This window comes from Notamacropus eugenii, chromosome 5 (genome assembly GCF_028372415.1).
Source record: "Notamacropus eugenii isolate mMacEug1 chromosome 5, mMacEug1.pri_v2, whole genome shotgun sequence".
NCBI lineage: Eukaryota > Metazoa > Chordata > Mammalia > Diprotodontia > Macropodidae > Notamacropus > Notamacropus eugenii.
In genome coordinates this window covers 218,137,846-218,159,037 of record NC_092876.1, presented here as the reverse complement: position 1 = coordinate 218,159,037, position 21,192 = coordinate 218,137,846, and the positions used below count along the sequence as shown (strand labels likewise).

At 38.3% G+C, this 21,192-nt stretch overlaps 1 protein-coding gene across 4 annotated transcripts in view; it reads right to left on the bottom strand.

Moving 5' to 3' along the window:
* Positions 1 to 21,192, bottom strand: part of TANC1 (tetratricopeptide repeat, ankyrin repeat and coiled-coil containing 1) — a 259,324-nt gene that overhangs the window by 95,561 nt on the left and 142,571 nt on the right. For all 4 annotated transcript variants that reach the window (XM_072612108.1, XM_072612110.1, XM_072612111.1 and 1 more), the window contains exons 4-6: positions 14,554 to 14,658; positions 2,969 to 3,099; positions 1,690 to 1,876 (exon numbers count right to left, since the gene is read on the bottom strand). In XM_072612108.1, coding sequence (XP_072468209.1) covers positions 1,690 to 1,876; positions 2,969 to 3,099; positions 14,554 to 14,658 — 423 coding nt within the window. The remainder of the gene's footprint in view (positions 1 to 1,689; positions 1,877 to 2,968; positions 3,100 to 14,553; positions 14,659 to 21,192) is intronic.

Sequence of the window (21,192 nt, the reverse complement as noted above, 5' to 3'; positions counted from 1 at the left end):
ACTCAGAATATAGTTGGGAAAGAGACTCGAAGCCAGGCTGAACAGCTTAAATTTGCCACAAAGTCCAATGGCGCCAGGGATGATTTGGATCAAAGTGGAAGGCCAGGTGGAAGTCTGCCCTCCATAAGCTGAGTAATTAATTCAAAGATGTTTATGAGATACACCAACAACAACCATTGTACATTCCCAGAAATTTTAGCCACCAAGTTATTAACCTTCTAGAATTTTGCACAAAAAAGAATGAGCAAAATTGAATATGTGTTTTCCAAATAACACTTGAAAGGAAAAATTCATTTAAAGGGTTTTTCTAAAAAGTTTAATTTGCCATTCCTTTACATATTAAAAAATATCAATATTAAGGATGTCCATTGGGGGTTTCAAATTCATAATGAAACAAATTTTCAGAAATACTGAGGAAAGATGCTAACTTGTCTGGAAGAGCACTGCTATTATAATTGTAAAAATATAAAAACTGCAAGAGACTCTGGAGATTATCTAGTCTAATCACAAGCAGGCAGCTACTGTAGTAGAGTAGTGGACAGAGCCTAGGACTTAAGAGTAGAACTAATTCAGATACTGACGCAGATGCTTACTCTCTCCATGATCCTGGGCAAGCCATTTAACTACTTTCAGTCTCAGTTTTCCCATCTGTAAAGTGGGAAAAACAACAGCACCTACCTCTCAGATCTCTTATGAGGGTTAAAGAAAAAACATGTAAAATGCTTTACAAACCCTAGGGGCATTATATAAATTCTAGCTGTGATTATTAGTATTAATTATTATTTCTAGATTAGGAAACTGGAAGTCCAGGGAAGTTAAAAAAAATTTCCCACAATCACACAGCTAGTTAGCGGTCAAGACTGGGCTGAGAAACTGATCTAAAATTATTCTTACTCCTAGTTTCTATGGGTTATTTTTAGTCACTTATTTTCAGAAATTCTTAGCTTCCAAATGAAGGTCAGGTCTCAATACAACAGACTCTGAAAAGCTTTCAGGCTCCTTTGTTATAGTGGGATTTTGATGCATGAAATGTTATTTGACGTAAGTGGGGACCCCAGCTGAGGCTCAGAAGTCTTCTTGTTATATAATGCTTTCACTGGATGTCAGAATGGGATTTCATATCCCAAAAGAAACCAGTGAAGAGTACAGAAGATGAAGATAGACTAAAACCTCATGGGTTAGATCTGATCTGTGAAATTTTCTAAAGCCAGAAAGGAGATGCACTATACCAAGGAAGACAAAGACTAGGAACTCTTCAGTAAACCACACATGGAACACAGTTTGCAAAGAAAAGAGGGAAGGCAAACTTTTTCTCTTGTTAAACAGTGCAATCTTTGAGGGAGGGAGATAGGAAGAGAGGAAGTGGAGTAGTGGGGGAGAGAGGAATGAAGGAAGGAAGGGAGAAAGGGAAGAAGGGAGAAGAGAAAGAAAGAAAAAAGAAAGGGAGGAAGGGAGAAAGCAAGAAAGGAAGGAAGGAAGGAAGGAAAGAAGGAAGGAAGGGAAAGAAAGAAAGAAAGAGAGAAAGAAAGAAAGAAAGAAAGAAAGAAAGAAAGAAAGAAAGAAAGAAAGAAAGAAAGAAAGAAAGAAAGAAAGAAAAAGAGAAAGAAGGACCTACTTTTTTAGAGTGTATGGATAATTCCTTGGCTAATGTGCATGAAACCATTACATTACCACGATTAAGCTTCTTACCTATAATCCCACTGTCCTTGCTTTCCAGTGTGGAACTAGGGCTGCTAATGGTCCCACAGGGACTTTTGGTGGCTGCCGTTTTGCTGACACAGCTATTCAAGGTTGAGCAGGGACTGTCAGTGCTAGGTGATGTCGTACTGCTCGTTAGTGTAGAGCAAGGACTGATTCCTTGGCTAGGAGCTGTACACTGCAAGATAATGGAATGAATAGTTAGCAATATATATACCATACTTCCCTTTTTCTTTTTAACTCGAATTAATGAAACTAAAATCAATCAGTCAATCAAAGATCATTTGCACAAAGACAAAGCTTTAAAATCTGGGAGGTAAACATATAAATGTGCAGTCTTTAAATCTTTCCGATTTTAAAGACTAAATCTGTTTTTTTCTGTTGTTTTCTTTTTGTTACTTTTTCATATTGCCTTAAAAGGAAGAGGTTTGGAAGGGGTTTCATGGAAATTCAATATTTGTGAATAAAACCACCAGAAAGATTTGCTTTTGTTTAGACATTTTACAGAAGGCAGGATGGCTGTTTGACCTCTGTAATGAAATTCTGGGAACTCTGTTTTGGGGGATTTTGTGTTGGGTTTTTTTAAATGTTTTACTAACACTGCAACTTGCATTCCATTCTTCAAGATTTATGGGGTACAGGATCAAGGTAAGAGGAGATCGGTGGCTACTCCGTGATCTCAATCAACACATGATATCTTTGCAGAGGGGGAGCTGGTGCATCAAACTCATTTCTATTCACAAGCACACATCATGAAACAAACTGCATGCACCGCATTTCTGGGGAGGTGGGAGTACTATCTCATTAGAGAAGCCATTTGATCTAATCATATGTTGTCTCTGCTCTATCTCACATAAATCACCCCATCTATCCTCAAAAAAAGAATCTCAGATTTTTTTTTTTTAAGTGTAGGAGGGACAGCTACAATAATGTGAGATCAAAAAAACATAGGCTAAAGCTGACAGCATCAGGGACATTAAGCTATTTTGCCTTAAATATTTGCAGCCACCATCTAACGATGGCAGGCAGAAGGCTAATTCATAAATTAATTCTTAGATTCTGCCACTGTCCACCTTTCCCCAACCCACCTCACTGAACAAATTTTGCTGCCTAAAGCAACCAACTGTTGAAATACATTTCAATACATGAAAACACCAAATTAATTGCCTAAACACGCTATCCCCACAGGAGGACAAGGAGAACAGGGGTTATTGCTTTATTCATCCTCTGGATAAGCACAAAGAGCATTCTCTTCCACAGGAATCATTACCATGGCTTCATTTTTTTCTTCAAGGGCTATGTGTGCGGTGCTTGGGATCCCTTCTCCCAGCAAAAATCCTAGTCTCGTCAACAGTTCCTGAGCTGCAGGCGAACAGCTCGATTCATTGTCTGGCTTTGCTTCTGTAACAAAGAAAGGAAACAATGAGGTTGCCCCTCTGTCAAGGGAATTTGGTACCACATCTGGATGCCATACAGGCATTAACGACAGCAGCGGGTCCTTGTGTCTTTGTGTGTCTTTATAAAAAAGAACATAGTCTGATAATGCAATCCTGTCCCTGAGGTATCAAGACATTCTAATTAAGAGGCAGCAACTCTAAATGTAGACTTTTACATTAAACATCCAACCTGGAGATGTACAATTTTTGCCAAAGTAGCTTCTTTTTTCAGAACCAAAGTTATAAATGGTTGTAAACCACTAAAAATCCAAAACTCTGCAGGTCTTTCTAGTAGAAGTAAAATTAGAGCATATCTATTGAAATAGTATCAGATACAAGACACAGGAGTGGTCCCTGAGGAATGAGGAAAGTCATGGTACTGAGGTAAAACTTGTTATTTTCAGTACAATTAAATAAAGGATATGGTCACTAAATTAATACAAAAACACACTTGGTATTGCAAGATGTGGTGTAATAGGTAGGGGGCTAAGACCTGAGTTCAAATACTGCTTCAAACACTTATTGGCTAGGTAACCTGAGCAAAACCACTTGCTTCTTTCAACCTCAGTTTCCTCATCTGTAAAACAGGAAAGAAAAACAGCACCTACTTCCCACGGTAGTTGTAAAGGTCAGATGAGATAAAATATAAAGTGATCTGCAAACCTTAAAACACTATATAAACGGTAGTTCCTATGGCTTCTACAGGAGTCCATACTACAAAATAACAGTTACCAAAAAAGAATGACCTTGAGATAAAGGGTTCTTTCTGAGTAACAGGGAAATCTGTCCTAAAAAAACTCAAGAAGCAACAAGAAAAAAGAACTTTTCATGCCAAAAGTACCAGGTACATCAAATGACACAAAAAATTATAATTTTACTTAGAAATAAAAATTTTCATCTTAATATCTCTATTTTCTTTGCCTTATGGATAAAAAAATGCACTACTTAAATCGATGCAACTTGGACCTTTGAGGAATTAAATTAAATTCTGGTCCTTCTAGTTTTAACTGCTAAGTTAAAAAATCATACTGGAATTTGCTGAGTAGTACAAAATAATGATCAGAGATATTTTATAAGAGCTTGCGAGGATATGTTTCTAAACCATCCTTTTTGTTCAAGTACTCCCTAAAGATTTGCCACTTGGTTTTCTTCCTCAAAGTGATTTTAGCTATGGGATTTAATTTAAACATCAAATATGCAAATTGTCCTTACATCCAAAATCCTAACATAAATATGGCTAACCTCGGTGAAATGACATTCACCCTGTTAACACCTCCCTTGTACACTAAATCAACATCTTCCAGGGAATGAGATATTGTAATAGATAAAATAAGGTTTACTAAAAAATAAAAGAGTAAGCAACATGCAAATATTGAACAGGTCATCCATTTCAATTTTTTCTATTCCCACTCCTCCTCTCCCCCTCTACCTGCATAACCCCCTCTTTTGTAGCTCATGAATCGAAATGACTACAATTATTGGGTAGGGGGCAGACTGTGTAGGACTGGGGAACCTCCCTCCTCAAGGCCACATGTGGCCCTCTAGGTCCTCAAAAGTGCAACCCTCTGACTAAATCTAAACTTTACAGAACAAATTCCCTTAATAAAAGGATTTTTTCTGTAAAACTTGGACTCAGTCAAAAAGCCTCACCCAGGCACCTAGAAGGCCACATGTGGTCTTGAGGTCACAGGTTCCCCATCCGTGGTGGTAAAGGTGACACAATGAAAAACAGGAAAATAAAATAGTCACTGAGAAACTAGAAGCTATAATCCTCTAAATAATAATGCCCATTTATATAGCACTTGAAGGTTTGCCAAAGCACTCTCCACACAACAATCTTGTGAAGAAGGTAGCAGAAGTGTTATCTCCATTTCACAGGTGAAGAAATGGTAAAAGCTTTGGGAAGTCTGGTGACCTGCCCATGGTTACACATAAACGAAATGTCAGAGGAGAGAGTCAAACACAGGTCTCCAAGCTCAGTTTATCATGCTGCCTTTCTCTTCTTTGAGGCCACCAAATGTAAGCCATGCAACAGAGTACAATTCAGTAGCCTCAGAAATGGTGGCCTGACCAACTTGGAAGTTGATCTCCAGCCCCAAGGTTGTGTATGGCTGTCCTTCGCCTTCTGGTATTTAACATTTTTATCTAAAATTTGCACAAAAAGAGAGATATAACGATTATAAAATTCACAAATGACACAAAACTAAAATAGCTGATGTCAAAAATCAGCCCTTCCTACTGCCCTGCCCTGTGCCAAAATCTCAACAGGACTAAATCTAATAAAATTGAATTTAATAAGAATAAATGTGAAATTTTTCAATTGGGTTCAAAAATTGAACTTCACCAAGTAAAAGAGTAAAGGCATACCTGAAGATAAGTTTGCATGAAAAAGATCTGAGGGTTTTAGTGGACTACAAGCTCAAAGTGTGATATGGAAAAGCTGCATCTGTAAAAATCCATTTGTTTTCCATTTAAGCATTAAATACATGTGTGCCATGCACTGGATTACGAATACAAAGACAAAAATGAAAGGCATTGCCCTAGAGGAGTTTATAATCCACTTGGAAAAAATATTAAGTACCCCAATAACAAAATAGTAAATTAGACGTGTGTCTGTGTGTGATTGAAAATGCCCAGAGTTGGGAAATGGTGGACTCTGTATGAGGTATAGCAAGGAGGCCAGCATCACTGGATCACAGAGTACATGGGGGGCAGTAAGGTGTAAAAACACTGAAAAGATAGGAAGAAGCCAGGTGATGAATGGCTCTGAATGACAGAGAATTTTATCTTGATGCTCTTGCTTATAGGGAACCATTGGAGTTTATTGAAGAGGGTGTCAGACATGTTTTAGGAAGACATATTTGGCAGGTGGATAGAGAACAGATTAGAGTGAGGAGAGAATCCAGGCAAGAAAACCCACCAGCAGGCCACTGCAATAGTGCAGATGTGAAGTGATGAGGGCCTGCCCTAGGGTGGGGCAGTATCAGAAGAGAAAAGGGGGCATGTGGGAGGAATATTAGGAAGGTAAAATCAACATCTTAGAAATAGATTGGATATAGGTTTGAGACAGACAGAACAAGGTGTCAAGGATGACATCTAAGTTATGAGCTTTGGTGACTGAAAGAATCAAGGTACTCTCAACAATAATGGAGAAGTTAAGAGGGAAGAGTTTAGGGGGAAAGATGAGTTCAGTTCTCGATATGTGGATTTTAAAATGTCTATTGTACAACACATTTGAAGTGGAAATAGAAGACTAGAGATCAGGAGAAAGGTGAGGCTGGACAAATAGAGTGGAGAGTCATCTGCCTAGAGATGTTCACTGAAACCAGAGAAACTGATAAAATCACCAAGTAAAATGTTTAACATAGAGGGAGAACAGAACCTTGGGGGATAATCACTGTTACCAGGTAGGACCTGGACAAAGAGCCAGCAAAAAAGACAGAGAAGAAGCATCAGAAAAGGAGGAGAGCTAGGAGAGAGCAGTTTTATGAATATGATTAACAGTGTCAAATGCAGAGAGGTTAAGGAGAATGAGGATTGAGAAAAGGCCATCAGGTTTGGCAATTAAGAGAATATTAGTAACGTTGGAGAGAGTATTTTTGGTTTAATGAGTTAGAAAGCCAAACTGCAAAGACTTAAGAAGAGAATGACAGGAAAGAAAGTAGAGGGACCTATTGCGGATGGTGAGACACAGGATAGTTGCTACTGGGGATGGGTAGATCAACATTTTTTTTTTTTAATAATAGTGGTGATGCAGGCATGTTTGTAGGCGGTAGGAAAGAAGTCAATAGATGGGGAGCAACTGAGTATCAGTGGCAGACTAGGGATAACCAGAGGGGGCAATCTGTTGGAGAAAACAAAATGGAATGGGATCATTTGTGTATGAAGAGGAGTTTGCTTTGGCAAGGAAAAAGGCCACTAATCTACACAAGTGAACGTATGTGAAGGAAGGAGGAGAACCATGCCAAATCGGCATCAGTCCAGGCACACCTAAGAGAAAATGATCTCAAAACAGGATCAGTACCAACTCCTCCTTCTGCCTATCCACTTTCCCAAGCCATCACACCAAGCCTTAACACAGCTAAGAGGGACATCCACTTTATCTGTCTGAAATACTAGGCCAAGATCAATATGCACTCCCAGGCTATAGTAAAAAAGAAAAGGATTCATGTTATGCGGCTTGGAAATAAGAGGGTGAGAAGAGAGGGATGACAAGTTTCGTTGCTTCCCCCTTCCCGAGGCCTCTCCCCATATGACACACTCATCCACTGCACTGTTATCTGGTCACACCCATGCACCAGAATTATCCATTTCTGGTATAACCAGAATTATATAGGAATTTTGCCAGATAATATTCTGGGTCAGCAACTGTTGGGAGAAAGTAGGGGAGGAGAAACAACTTTGGGGACTCTGATATCACTAAATTTGCCTAGACAAACAATACTGCCATCTCTGCCACATGTAAGGTTTTTTCCTAAGAGCCCTCAAGTACCAAGCCACACGTAAATATGCAACTTCAGGTCTCCATTGTTTCAATACATCTATATTTCTAGGGAAGCCTGCCTGTAGAGCTAAGGAGTTCAGCCAAGAGCAGAAACTAGGGATAGGAGATCCAAAACTCTTTGTAAATCAGAAGTCAAACCATAATCCAAACCCTGCCCCTTTTTATGGAAAACACATGTCACACTAAATGTAAATGGGGAAAGTGAAAGTGGGTATGTAAGTTAACCCTAACAAAGGGTCTACCCAATAGCACAAAACTCTCAGAAGCCTACTACTGTACTGGACTACAATGTCCCAGATCTTTCAAGTTCTACACCAGCCATGCTGTTGCCACCTCAGTTCCACTTCCCTTGAAAGATCTCCCATCCTCTTCCCATCATCCTGTCCTTCTATATTGCGTGTTTTAAGTCAACCCACTTATTCATATTCATTCAATGTGTCTCTAACTTGCAGTCTCTTTCTCTGACTCTGATCTTCCCATTCAATTTTAAGGACTCTTTGGTGAAGGGTAACAGTTGCTCAAAATTTTAGGAAAGACAAGGTCACCAATGATGAACACTTCTAACAAAGTGAAAATGTTACAATAATTTTTTCTTGTCCTGTTCTCCATAATGAAGATACCTGAACAGCCAAAAAGCTGAAAACCTAAGCTTTTATTTTTAATTTTTAATAAATAAAATCCTAACAGAAAATTCTAGATTACTCTTTTTATATCTATAGCTAATACCAAAGTGCTATAGAACCTGCTTTTCTAATTAATGTTTGTGCTAGTTTGCTTCTTTTTTTTTCAAGTCATGCCCCATTTATTTCATAGGAAATGTGCATCTACTACAAACAGAAAAGTCTCAACATCTTACCTAGCTGCGTAAACTTGGAAAGGTTCGCCTTTAGTAGTAACACTGAAAGGCATGAGAAGAATAGGTCTCAAACCCTGTCCCCTTCTCCCATATTCCACAAAGAGTACAGGTAATAACAATGTTCCCAGTCAATGGCCTTTAATGAACATTTTCCCCTTATCTTATGTCCCTTTACCACATGTTTACTGTTTGGAAGGGTTTAAAAAAAAAAAAGGTAATGCACTCATAGCCTTTCCTATCTGAAATAATAAAAGGCCATGTCTGAATTACAAACTAGGTGGTGGAAACTGTAATAATGATGATGATAATAATTAACAACCTATACAACCCTCTCACATTTATTCAGTATTCTCAACATATGATTAAGATCTACTCTCCAATCCTTCCCTTCTAGTACTGGGAAAAAGTATTCACACACACACACACACACACACACACACACACACACACACACACACACACACACACACACACACACACACACCTTTTCCACCACTACTAGAACTCTGATCCCCAAAATATTCCCTCTTCATCTTCATCTTCTCCCTTTCCATCGGTTCCTTCCCTTCCATTTTCAAAGTGTTCAGGCTTCCCACTAAGAAAAACCTAAGCCAAACAACCCAAAACTATTATCCTAATAATTATCCAATCTTTCCTTTTACTACCAAACCCAACATGGTCTCCAGTCACTGCTTTCACTTTCTATCTACCTCCTACCTCCTTAAACACCTGCAATCTGGCTTACAACCCCACCACTCTAACAAGAACAAGCCCTCTGAAGTTCATAAATGCCTCTCTTGCTAGATCTAATAATCTTTTCTAGTTTTCATCCTCAATCAATAAACAAGCATTATTAAGTGCATTCTATATGCCAGAAGCTACAAAAAACAAAAGATGAAACAATCCCTGTTCTCAAGGAGTTTACATTCTACCAGGGAGATATACATGTATAGGCATCCCAAAAGCCTGAATAACTTAAAGCTATCCTAAGATTCTTGAGACACCTTCTGTATTAATGATAGTGACAGGCACTAGACCTGTGATTTCAATGGCATAGAACTCTAGGGTAAGGAAACTCTCTCTACCAGGGCAAGTCAACACTCTCTTGGTAAGAGAGTCCTGGAGGGTCGCCTGGGGCACTGAAAGGGTGGCTAGCCCAGAGGTCACAAGGCCAGTATGTGTCAGAAACCGGCTCTCTATCCACAAAGTCACACTGTCTCTCTTAAACAGACACAACAAATACAAGTCTGTTGTTGAGGAAGGGCAGAATGTAGTTGGGAGGATGGGCAAAGGTTTTTAAGTTCCTTTCTGAATTAGTAATTTTCTGAGGAATGAGGACGTGGTAAATTCCAGGCAAGAGGCAGGGCCTGGGAAAAGGCATGGAGAGATAGGGAACAGGATGTTGTAAGGTGAAGACAATGAGAAGGCTGGTTTGACAGACCACAGAATGTGGAAAAGGAAGCAATATCTGAGGAAGGAGAGTAGAAGTCAGGGCCCACCTACTCCAAATATCTTTCTATAAAATGCTCTTTGGGGACTCCTCATGTAAAATGCTGTCTTCATGCAGAGACAGAACGAGTGAACTTCCAGTGAAGACTGAAGCATATTTTTTCACTTTCCTTCTCTTGCTCTTATTTTAGAGGGCAGGGTGTGGAACATGGATAATTTAGAAATGTGTTTTACATGACTTCACATGTATAACTGATATACTGTTTGCTTTCTCAATGAGTAGGGAAGGGCTAGAGGGAGGGTAAGAATTTAGAACTCAAAATTTTTTAAAATAAATGTTCAGATAAAGTATATTTTTTTAAAAAATAAAACAAAATATCTTTTGGATCTACCTAATCCCACTATTACCACATAAGTCTAGGTCATAGCCTGAACCCTACAATGCACTATGAGCTGATTTTCATACCAAGAATCCAGTCCACACTTCACCATAATCCCTTCCAACTAATATTTAAAGTCAATTCCTTGGGGGTTTCCTACTTCAACTATACAGCAATCACCACATTCTTAATAGGCAAAGACCCTGGGCTATGAATTTTATTAGATGGGCTATGAATTTTTTCCTCTACTTCTTCACACGAACACTTTTTTCACCTGCTTCATCACTCCATAGGATCAAAGATTTAGAACTAAAAGGGACCTCAGGCTTCACTTTTACAGGAGTAGATGGAGGCCTGGAAAGCATAAATGGCTGGCCCACATGGGCTATAAGCATCAAGGGCAAGATTTGAACTCTGAATCTCTATCTCCAGAGTCAGTGGTCTTCTCAAGGGCTTAACATCTTCTTATCTTTGGGTATTTAATATTAATTAGTACTAAATATTAAGTGCTTACAGAGTCTAAGCAGTTAGAATCTATTGTTTATGTCCGACCGTGCCCCCATTTGGGGTTTTCTTAGCAAAGAAACTGAAGAGGTTTGCTATTTCCTAATCCAGCTCATTTTACAGTTGAGGAAACTGAGGCAAACAGGACTAAGTGATTTATCCAAGGTACTCAGTAAGTGCCTGGGGCAAGAATTGAACTCAGGTCTTTCTGACTGACTCCAGGTCTGGTGCTCTATCCAACTGTACCAGCTAGCTGCCCTCCTTAGAATCTATATGTATGACCAAAGACAAATCACTGCTTCCCGGAGTCTCACTTTCTTCATCTGTCAAGTGAAGAGGTTCACCTACAAGATCTCTAAGGGGCCTTTTGGACTCACACCATGACCCTAAAGGAAAATACATTTAAATGTTCCTAAACAAAAATTCAGGTGTGATGTGCTTTATGTTTTTTAAGTAAATATTTCACAATTAAAAACTAGGAATGAGAACTATGCTAACAAAGATTTGAAGGCAACTCACCGGACTAAGATAAGTCTAAGAACTTGGGAACCATTTAATGTTTCACAAGTCAATGTGACATTTCACAAGTAGTTGTTAAGTAGGCTAGGTTCCCTAGATTTTAAACTTCATCTTTATCTAGCAAAGCAATATTTCTTAGAGATGTAACAATGTTTATCAAAACTGCCCCTTGTCAAAAGTAAAATACTAAATTCTAATCTAAGATGCAAAGTTGATTTTTTAAAGGAGGTTATCCTCTAATTTTGTTTCATTGAAGAAAAAGGGAGCTGCAGTTATCAGTAAAACCTTTTTTCTACGGCCCAACTTGGTGCTACCTTCAAGGGTCTTAGAACATCGAAAAGAAAATGTTTTGTTGACCCATGGACCTCTGCTTGGGTTTAAATCTCAAATTCTTCTTCTTCTTCTTTTGGTACTAGATGCTTCTCCAGGCAAAACGATTTAAGTATAAAGACCTTATTTTCATATATGGCAAAATAAATGAACCCCACTGAGGTTCAAAAATTCTACAGGGATTACTTAACCACATAGCCTATTACTAATTGTCATGTTCAATTCCTTTACGCAAATGCCTCCTCATTGAGCCTTTGCACAGATAGCTCTGATGAGGTTTCCCTTAGTCCCAAAGTGCATGACCTTATTCCTATAAAAGCTATGATGATTTCATATGTTTTAAATCTAAAACTATGCCCCTTCGATTAAACTTCTCCCTCCCATTCAGAGATACAGGGCTGGCAGGAGGAGACAGAGGAGTTTGCTCCTTTTGTTAAGGATACGAAGACATTTTCTGATGCTTCCAGGATAGTTACTTCATGGCTCCGGTTAAAAGGGGAATAACTGATGATAAATCAAAGGACTCGGTTCTCAAGAGAGGAGAAAGGCCCATAAGCAAATGCCATGCTAGTCACTAACAACATTTCTGTGGCCATCTACGCACTTGAATTTAGTTCAACAAGACCCCAATGGAAGAAAAGGGAACTAATTCTGGGATTTTAAAGAGAGGAAGAAAACTCCAAAATAAGAATTGTCATTTTCCCCACCCACAGGAAATACCGTCCGTACTGAATTTTATAAAGGCATCATTCTGCAGACTGAATAGATTCTTAGCAGTATCCCTACCCAGGCAGGGATTAAGAAATGTTATCTGTATGAAAGCACATGGTGTCTACAACAGCCAATCTGGCAGCAGCGTGGCCAACTGGGCTCACTGATTAAACTGAGGAGGTTAATGACAGTAAAACTTTATCTAGAAGAATTCCAACATTGAACTCAGGGATTTAAACATTGAAACCAGGCATGTTTGATATTCACTTAAATTTTAAAAGTCATACATTTTCTTCCCTGTTCACATACATTGTATGTATACGTAGAAAGGGGGAGGGTAGAATATTCATTCATACACACACACACACACACACGCACATGCACACAACACACACACACGGATGATCCCAGACACTTATAATAAACAGACACAGTTGTGTCTCTACTGGATGTGACCTGGAAAAATGAGAAGAAAGGAAAACCCGTCCTATCGTGTAGGGCAAGGGAGGAATGGGGAGAATCTGGCTCTCCTGCCCCCAAGGTTCTTCAAATGTTGGTCCTAGCACTGTTCCTACTTATTCCCTCTCAGATTCAACTCAAACATCTTCACTCTTTCCCATACTGTACTTCATTCTTCCTTACTCCATCCCCAACTCCTATAATGCCATCATTAGGATACTCATACCAACCCTCTCCAATGAAAGCCTTAGCTACTGGCAGGGGATTCCCAAATTTGCTTGGGCAGTTGATGTGTCAAGAGGGATAAGTTGCATTCACAAGTTTTTAATAAGAATTTTTTTTATAAATAATTAAAGGAGGCAGTACAGGGCAGTGGATGGAGCACTGAATTTAAAAATAAGAAAGAACTGATTCTAAGTCTACTTCAGGAGATTACAAGCTAGCAAATCACTTTAACCCTTATGGGTCTGTTTCCTCAATTGTAAAATGAAGGGGTTGGACCCTTGACCTTTAAGGTCCCTTCCAAGCTCAAAATCTAAGAATGAAATTAAGTTTTAATCTATAATACTACATTCCAACAGACTAAACCGGGGATGAGGAATCTGGGGCCTCAAGGCCATGTGTGGCCCTCTAGGTCCTCAAGTATGGCCCTTTGACTGAATCCAAACTTCACAGAAAAAATCCTTTTAATATTCTCTATAAAAATCATGCAGTCCAGCAAAGTTTAGTCACCAAATTATAAATTTAATCATCATCATTGTTATTCTTAAAGATAACATGTATTAATATATATAATCATTATTATTTTTAAGATTTATAGTTTATAAAACCCTTTGTATGCATTATTTTATTTGTTCCTCAAAGTGACCCTCTTTGAATAATTATATATTTCCTCATTTTATAAATGGGAGAAACTAGACAAAATGGGCTATCCTGTAAACTTAATCATCACTTATTACATTGTTACTATGGAAAAAACGTGTTATAAAGTACCAAACCAATTTACAGATGAACTTTTTTTTAACAGTTCTTTCTATAAACTGAAATTGGCCTGTATAGGAATTAACAAGTGAATTCTTAGAATCACATCAAAAGAACAAAGAGAGCTATTTATAAATCTTGTATATGCAATGACTTCATTTAATGTCAGCTAAACATACTTCTAGAAATATACAGACAGGAGAAAAAGTACAAATAAAACAATTGTCAATGTATCATATTAAATCCAATTAGAGAGTTTTTCTCCCTTATTATTAAAATGCTTATATGTTGGTTCTATTTAAAGATCTTGAAAATATTTAAAAAATATAAATTCACTTTCAAGAAGCTACAAAAGCCTGATCCCTTTCTATAAAAGCTTTCTTTCTCCAAGTCAACTGATTGAACTTTTTAAAACAGAGAAGGAAGAACTGCCAAAAAAAAAAAAAAAAAAGCATTACTCTAGATGACAAAAGAGGGGTGGGGCGGGAGGATAACTAGAGCTTAAATATACTCATTCACCACAGGCCCACTCAACAGGTAGGATTTCTAGAGTATACACAGATAACCAGTTCCCTGTATCTACTTCAGGAAAACCCTTCCCCATGAAAACCATGTAGTCCAGCAAAGTATTCCTTTAAAAGATGCTGGAATTACCTGCCTAGTTCTCTCTGAAGTGGAGATCATTGTTGGGTGTTCTTAAAAAAATCACTGAAAACACATTCTTACCATTCTGATTGGACTCTGCTGCCTCTGACACTTTTCTCAGTGGTATTAAAACTGCATCTCCTGGCACTCTGGGACTCTCCACGTACTTGGGCTTCCTGATTGGACCTGCAGTAGGAAAGATCCAAGGGTGTCTAATTTTTTCCAGATGCAAAGAAAGCTTCAGAATGTACAGTATGTGTCCTCACCAAGCTCCAAATAAGTCTAAAGGAAATGCTGCTCCTCTCCCCCGCCCCCCACCAGACACATGCACCCACCCACACCCACACCAAACCACTTCAGTTGGAATCGGGGAATGTCCAGTCAGGGCTGCCAGAGAAGAAACCACATTAGTTCAGTTTGGGAATGTAAACTCTGGTGGTAAACAAAAGCCGCTAATTTTCTGTGTGACATTCCTAAAGCTGCCTTCAGTACATGTAAAGTGGGTGATTCTGACATGTTCAAACCTGGACAACTTGTAGTTAGGGCTTCTCTTTATTCAGAGCTTTTTTCCCCCTGAATGAAGATAATTTGGCTGCCTGGCATCTATGAAGTAGGAGATGGAGATTGCAAGCAGACAGCTTGTAACATTAACACACTGCAAATACTTCAGCACAGCAGCCGTTTTATCACTGGGCATTTTATCCTGCTGGTGACGCAAAGCCTAATTGTGAGGGGCAAGAGAAATGTAATCTTCTTGGAAACTAACTGCATTTGCCCTGAAAAAGAAACAGCCACTTTCCCTGCTTCTGATCTGGTGTAACAAAAAAAGGTACATTTCACTACCTTTACTCCACCCTGTTTAATTTTTATTAAAAAAAAACAAAACAAAACAAACCTGATTAAAGACCCAACTTTCTAAGTTATAGGAATTATCCACAGCTTTAAAAAAGAAAATGTGGCAATAAAAAGTCCAAAAAGTGTTCAACTACAGAAGTATAGCAAAAAGAAACATCCTAAATGAACAGGAAGAACACAGCACAATATAGAAAGCGTTGGACTCAAGGAACGCAGGGGCTTTTAACTAACTCTGCGGCCTAAACAAATTATTTCAAATTTTCCAAGCCTCAGTTGATAACTCTGTACAATGAATGGGTGATCATTGAGGTCTCATCTAACAAAAGCATTCTATTAGATTGAGAATTTTGAAACGCCTTAAAAAGTGGTTAACAGTGAGTGACACTGCCATCTAAAGGCTTACTACAAAAAATACCTTTCTCTATTTGCATTACAAAATAAATGTATTAATCCATGTGTTTGGCTATACTGCTATTTTTAAATGGGCCAACAGCAAAGAACATAATGCCTTCAGAATTTTATTAATATTTTTTAAAAGTTGCTGCATTCAAGGAAGTCAAATTAAGCCTGTTTTTAACAAGGACCAAAAACTGCAGGATCCCAGATCCAGTTCGCTTTTTTGTTCTGTTTTTATAAACAAGTTATTCACCTGGAGGTGGGGGGCTGGGGTTGGAGGGGGCAAGGAAGAAAATAGGAAAACTAGTCTTAAGGAAGTATACCCACACACCAGGTAGGAACAAACAAGTGTACTTTTTGGCTTCTATCACCATTCCCTGTGGGGAAACTGATCTTTGCCAACTTCATTTACTCAGAGGAAGGGGGAAAAAATTCTCCCAGAGGAGGTCCATGGCTCTTAGATGTCTCCCTGCATCCTCATTTAGATAACTATCAAAGATGGACATTTTTCTACTTAATCCAATTCTAAGTCTTACAGAGTCACAGGAAACCAGTCTAAAGGTTTTCTAAGACTGAACTCTTTCCAAAAGGGTAGTATCTATCTTTAAAATACAACAGCTAAGGAGAGTGGTAGAAAACTTGCTACCATTTCTGAATTTATTCCAATCTATCTCTTTCTGCCCCACTCTAGTGAGAGGAGGGTAATGGAGACAAGAGGTTTTTAAAAAGCACCCATGCCAGCCTGGCAATGTAGAAAGCTTAGAAAAAAGTGTTTGCTCTTTTAAAAAAAAAAAGAAAAGAAAAGAAAAGGGGGGGAGCTTTTATCATGTAAAACTTTCCAGATGCCAACTCTTTCATTACCCAAAAATGCAGCACATCTGGGTCCAAAATGGTGCCAGAAGGCTGGACAGGACAAGGAAAGCTTCCCACCCAGCTTTCTGTTATTCATTGGCACCTGAACTACCCCAAGGGTAGGAATGTGCAAAGGCAAACTAATATTAGTAAGCAAATATAAATATCTTCCGCTCAAATTGGTCCTTTTATTTAAGCCAAATCTCACACACAGCTGTGCCTAAAATACTGTAAAATGGAATCATTTATAAAAAATCTCGGATTTTGTTCTATTTTCCTCTCTCTACCTTTCTTTAAATATTAAACAGATTCTAAAGTTAACTGATTGCAATAGTATTTTAACAAATTTTGCACTGTAAAGAAAACTGGGCTACCAAGCATTTTTTTAAATTTATCTTACGATAATACCAAATAGTTCTCACAAGAAAAATTGCAAACCAGTAGCCACTACGTGACAGAATACTCTAAAATATTAATAAGAGAAATCCAAATTTAAAACAACCTTGAGATTCTAACCCACACCCTGCAAATTGGCAAAGATGACAAAACATAGGAATAGTCAACAGTGCAGGAGTTGTGAGAAAACTGAGCTGTGAACAGCACAGTCATTTTGGAAAGCAATTTGGAATCATGCAAGAAAAGTGACAAACATGACCATGCGTTTTGACCCAAAGGTTTCACTAGGCTTACACCCCTAAGACAGGCTACTGATAAAAAGAAAGTACTCATATGCACCAAAATATCTACAGCAGCCCTTTCTATGATAACAAAGAATTCAAAGCGAGGCAGATGACAATTGACTGGAAAATGGCTAAACAAACTATGGTACATGAATGTAATAGAACGCTTCCACTGAGTTGTAAGTGAGGACAAATGTGAAGAATACTGAGATTCATGAAAAGATCTACATGAACTGATGCAGAGTGAAGTAAGCAAAATCCAGAAAACAATATACACGTAGACTACAATAATATAAAGGGAAAGAACCACAAAACAAAAAAAATGAATGTTGCAATATCGCAAAGAAAAAGCATTACCCCCAAGGTAAGGATAAGAGAAGACAGTTCCACTCTAACTCCTTTTAAAAGGCAGAAGAGGTCAATCGCTATGAGATAGTGAGTATATTATGAGAGTTTTCAAAGCACTGATTGTTTTGCTGTTTTTTAAATTTCTTACTCCTCTTTCTTTTTTCCTTTAAAAATATTATTTGTTATATGGAATGGCTCTCTGGGAATGAGGTAAAAGGTAGGAGAAACTCTAGTGATGTTAAAAAAAGATATCAATAAAAATTGATTTTGAACAATCACTTTGGGTCTCTATCTCAGTCAGTGGGACCCCTGGGGCAAACTTATGGAAGTACAAGAATGGACAAGAATCTCCTACAGCTGGCAAGCATAGACCAATAGACTGGGATCAGCACCAGAAGAAGGCTAGACTTAACCATATCAATGAATCAGTTTCATTCATTGGCATATCTAACTGGGTATGGGATATTGTTTTCTTTTTATTATATGTTTAGTTAACCATTCTTGCCTGATCTGACCTAAAAAGGGCTGCAGGTTCCCCACCTCTGACTTAATAAGTACTAGCTGGATAATCTAGCACTTATATTAACCTCTCTGAGCCCATTTCCTTATTAGAAAAAAATGGAGCTAAACACATATATGCTACCCGCCTCACAGAGTTGTGAATAAACTGCTTTGTAAACTGCAAAGCACAATAAATAAACGTGATCTATTTTTTTCCTTTAGTGCACAGCCCAGTACATCGCTCTCTGTAGATGTTTAATAAATGTTCACTGAACTGGACCACTAAAACATTTCATATTCACAGGCTCCACTGCTAGAAAGAGCCTTTGTAGTCACCTAAGCTCCTCATTTTACAGAGCCAGGATTAGAGCAGAGGATTGCTGGCTCTATTCAGAGCTCTTGATGTTATATCATGCTCCCTATATGTTCTTAAAAAAGAGGGGTCAAACATACAGCACCTACAACACTCCCAAGTGCACCCAAACCAGATGGAAATGTAATTGGGAAATATTTTTAATAAGTAGATTTTAAAATAAACAAAAACAAAATGAAACCTAGATAATATTATTATATGATTTTCTAAATCAATGTATGATCTGCAGGATCATTATGGAATGTTTAGTGCCCCCCAAATTTCTTCTTGATTTTGACACTATTGATTTTTAAAGACAATAAATGGCCTAATCATACCACTAAAATTTAACTTTGGGCAAGTCACTTGATTTCTCTGTGCCTCAGTTTCCAAATCTATAAAAATGAGGGAGCTAAACTAGTTAGCTAAATAATCTTAAAGGAACTTTTAGGTCCAAAATCTATGAGTGTATATCATCTGAACAGAGCTTTAAAAATATAATTGCTAAGTCACTACCAGGATATCTGACTGTGGTAATAAAACATATCTTTGCTTTTAAAATAAAGAGGAAGTGGTAGGTACAGAAATATTTTATTACCATCCCTAGGCTCTCTCTTGAAAGGTTCCCTCAGAGAGAACACTTCCTGGGATAGCTAGGAGTTTCCTGTTATATCACCTTTCATTCAAGTTGAACCCAGCAAGACTCTTGCTATACTCTTAAGCTCCATGCTATTCTTTCTTAACACTGCTCTGTGAATGTATGAAAGCTTAGCCTGTGTGTTTATCTCTCTTACATCACTGTCTCAATGCCCCCACTCATAAATGCCACCACCCCTGGTAACTAATGAGTACAGTAAAGCAAAACTACTCAACAAACTGATCGTGTAAACTCCTTGAGACCAGTAGTTGGTCAATTCCTGCTTGACCAGAGCTCAGTATGGTATCTGGCACATAGTACTTAATCAATGCTTGCCTATTCATTCGTATATTCATTCATTCATCCATTCATCCAGCCATCCATCCATCCATTCATCCATCCATCCATCCATCCATCCATTCATTCATTCATTCATTCATTCATTCATTCATTCATCTATGAAACTGTAGGCCTCATTCTGCACCAACAAACCACCTCTCTAAAAAGCACCAGACAGGGGAGAAATGAGAATTCCTATAGGGACAACCAACTACAGTACTCAGAAATTTAGGCAGGTAAGTGGCAAAGTAGATAGAGCACCAGACCTGGAGTCAGGAAGACCCAAGTTCAAATCCGACCTCAAATAATTACTAGCTGTGTGACCCCTGGCAAGTCACTTAACCCTGCTTGCTTGCCTCAGTTTCCTCATCTGCAAAATGAGCTGGAGAAGGTAATGTCAAACGACTCCAGTCTCTCTGCCAAGAAAACCCCAAGTGGGGTCACTAAGAGTCAGAAACGACCACAACACAACTCAGAAATCTATACCAGATTACTTCAAATGTGCACATTTTCTCCCTACCCCCATCTCTGAATACCAGTCACCTACAAGTGCGAAATGAAGCACATTTCTGCATACACATCAACTATATAAAAGATCCAGTAAGTAAATAGTAAGAATATAATAATAAATAGAACAAACAGAAGAATCAAAGAATCCTAGGTTTGAAATGAGTCTTAGAGGTCATCTAGTCCAACTCGTACCCCAAATTAATAAGAATGTAATAGGAGTCCCCACAAAGTATACTAAGGTATGACCAATGGTCAAATTGCACTCATTCATTTGTTTTTCACGGGCTGATGGGGTCTTCCTATCTTGGTCAGACTGGAAATGCAGGGCCTACTCACAGATCAATTCTACCACAGATCAGCTCCATTTCCACTTGAGTTGGTCTGCCCCTCTTGAAGCAACCTGTGGGGAGGTAGGGCTGGCTCACAAGTGATGGCAAACTTGTTACCCTAATCAAATGCAGTTCAGCACTCCAGTGCTCAGGAGGATCCTCTAACCTAGGCCTCTCAGATACCCAGGATTAAAGGCAGGCTCCACCATGTATGCCTATCTAGCTCAGTAGCCATATTTTAGAGTGAATACAGTGATGAAGAATCTGAAATATCACCTGGAAATACCAAACCAAAGCTTCTCTCCTCCTTCCCCAACCAGCACTCCCCCCCATTCCTAGGGAACTGAAGAAAGGTTAATAAATACTCAGAGAAAAGGGGAAAAGAGCAACACTATGGAAACCAAGCCCAGGATTTAGTGCCTTATCCGTGTTTTTAATTTACCAAGTATCCCATCTACAAAAATAAATATCTTGCTCATACTTTAGTCTCTTCATGTAAAGTTGCTGTACTTCAAACACTGTAAAACAGTGTTGAAAATATAATTATAAAAATCATATATTTTATTTGATTTCAAGGACATCCGACTATGGTTTCCTGGGTAGCCAGTTTCTTTCTTGTTTGTTTTTTAAGTTATTTTTTTTTAAGTCCTGAAAGTCAAATGAGTATTTCAATATGTAAAGTAGAACAGGAAAAAAAAGACTGTATCAGATGGGTGAGGCTCTAATGGACAGTTTCTACAGCTCAAGGTAAAACAGATGATACTACCAGATCATAAATCTGCACTCTTTCCATTTGGATTTGGGTCTCTGGTATGTTTAAATATAAAGGGAATTATAGCAAAAAATGCATAAATAGATAGATAGATAGATAGACAGACAGGCAGGCAGGCAGATAGGCAGAGAGATAGATAAAATAGATAT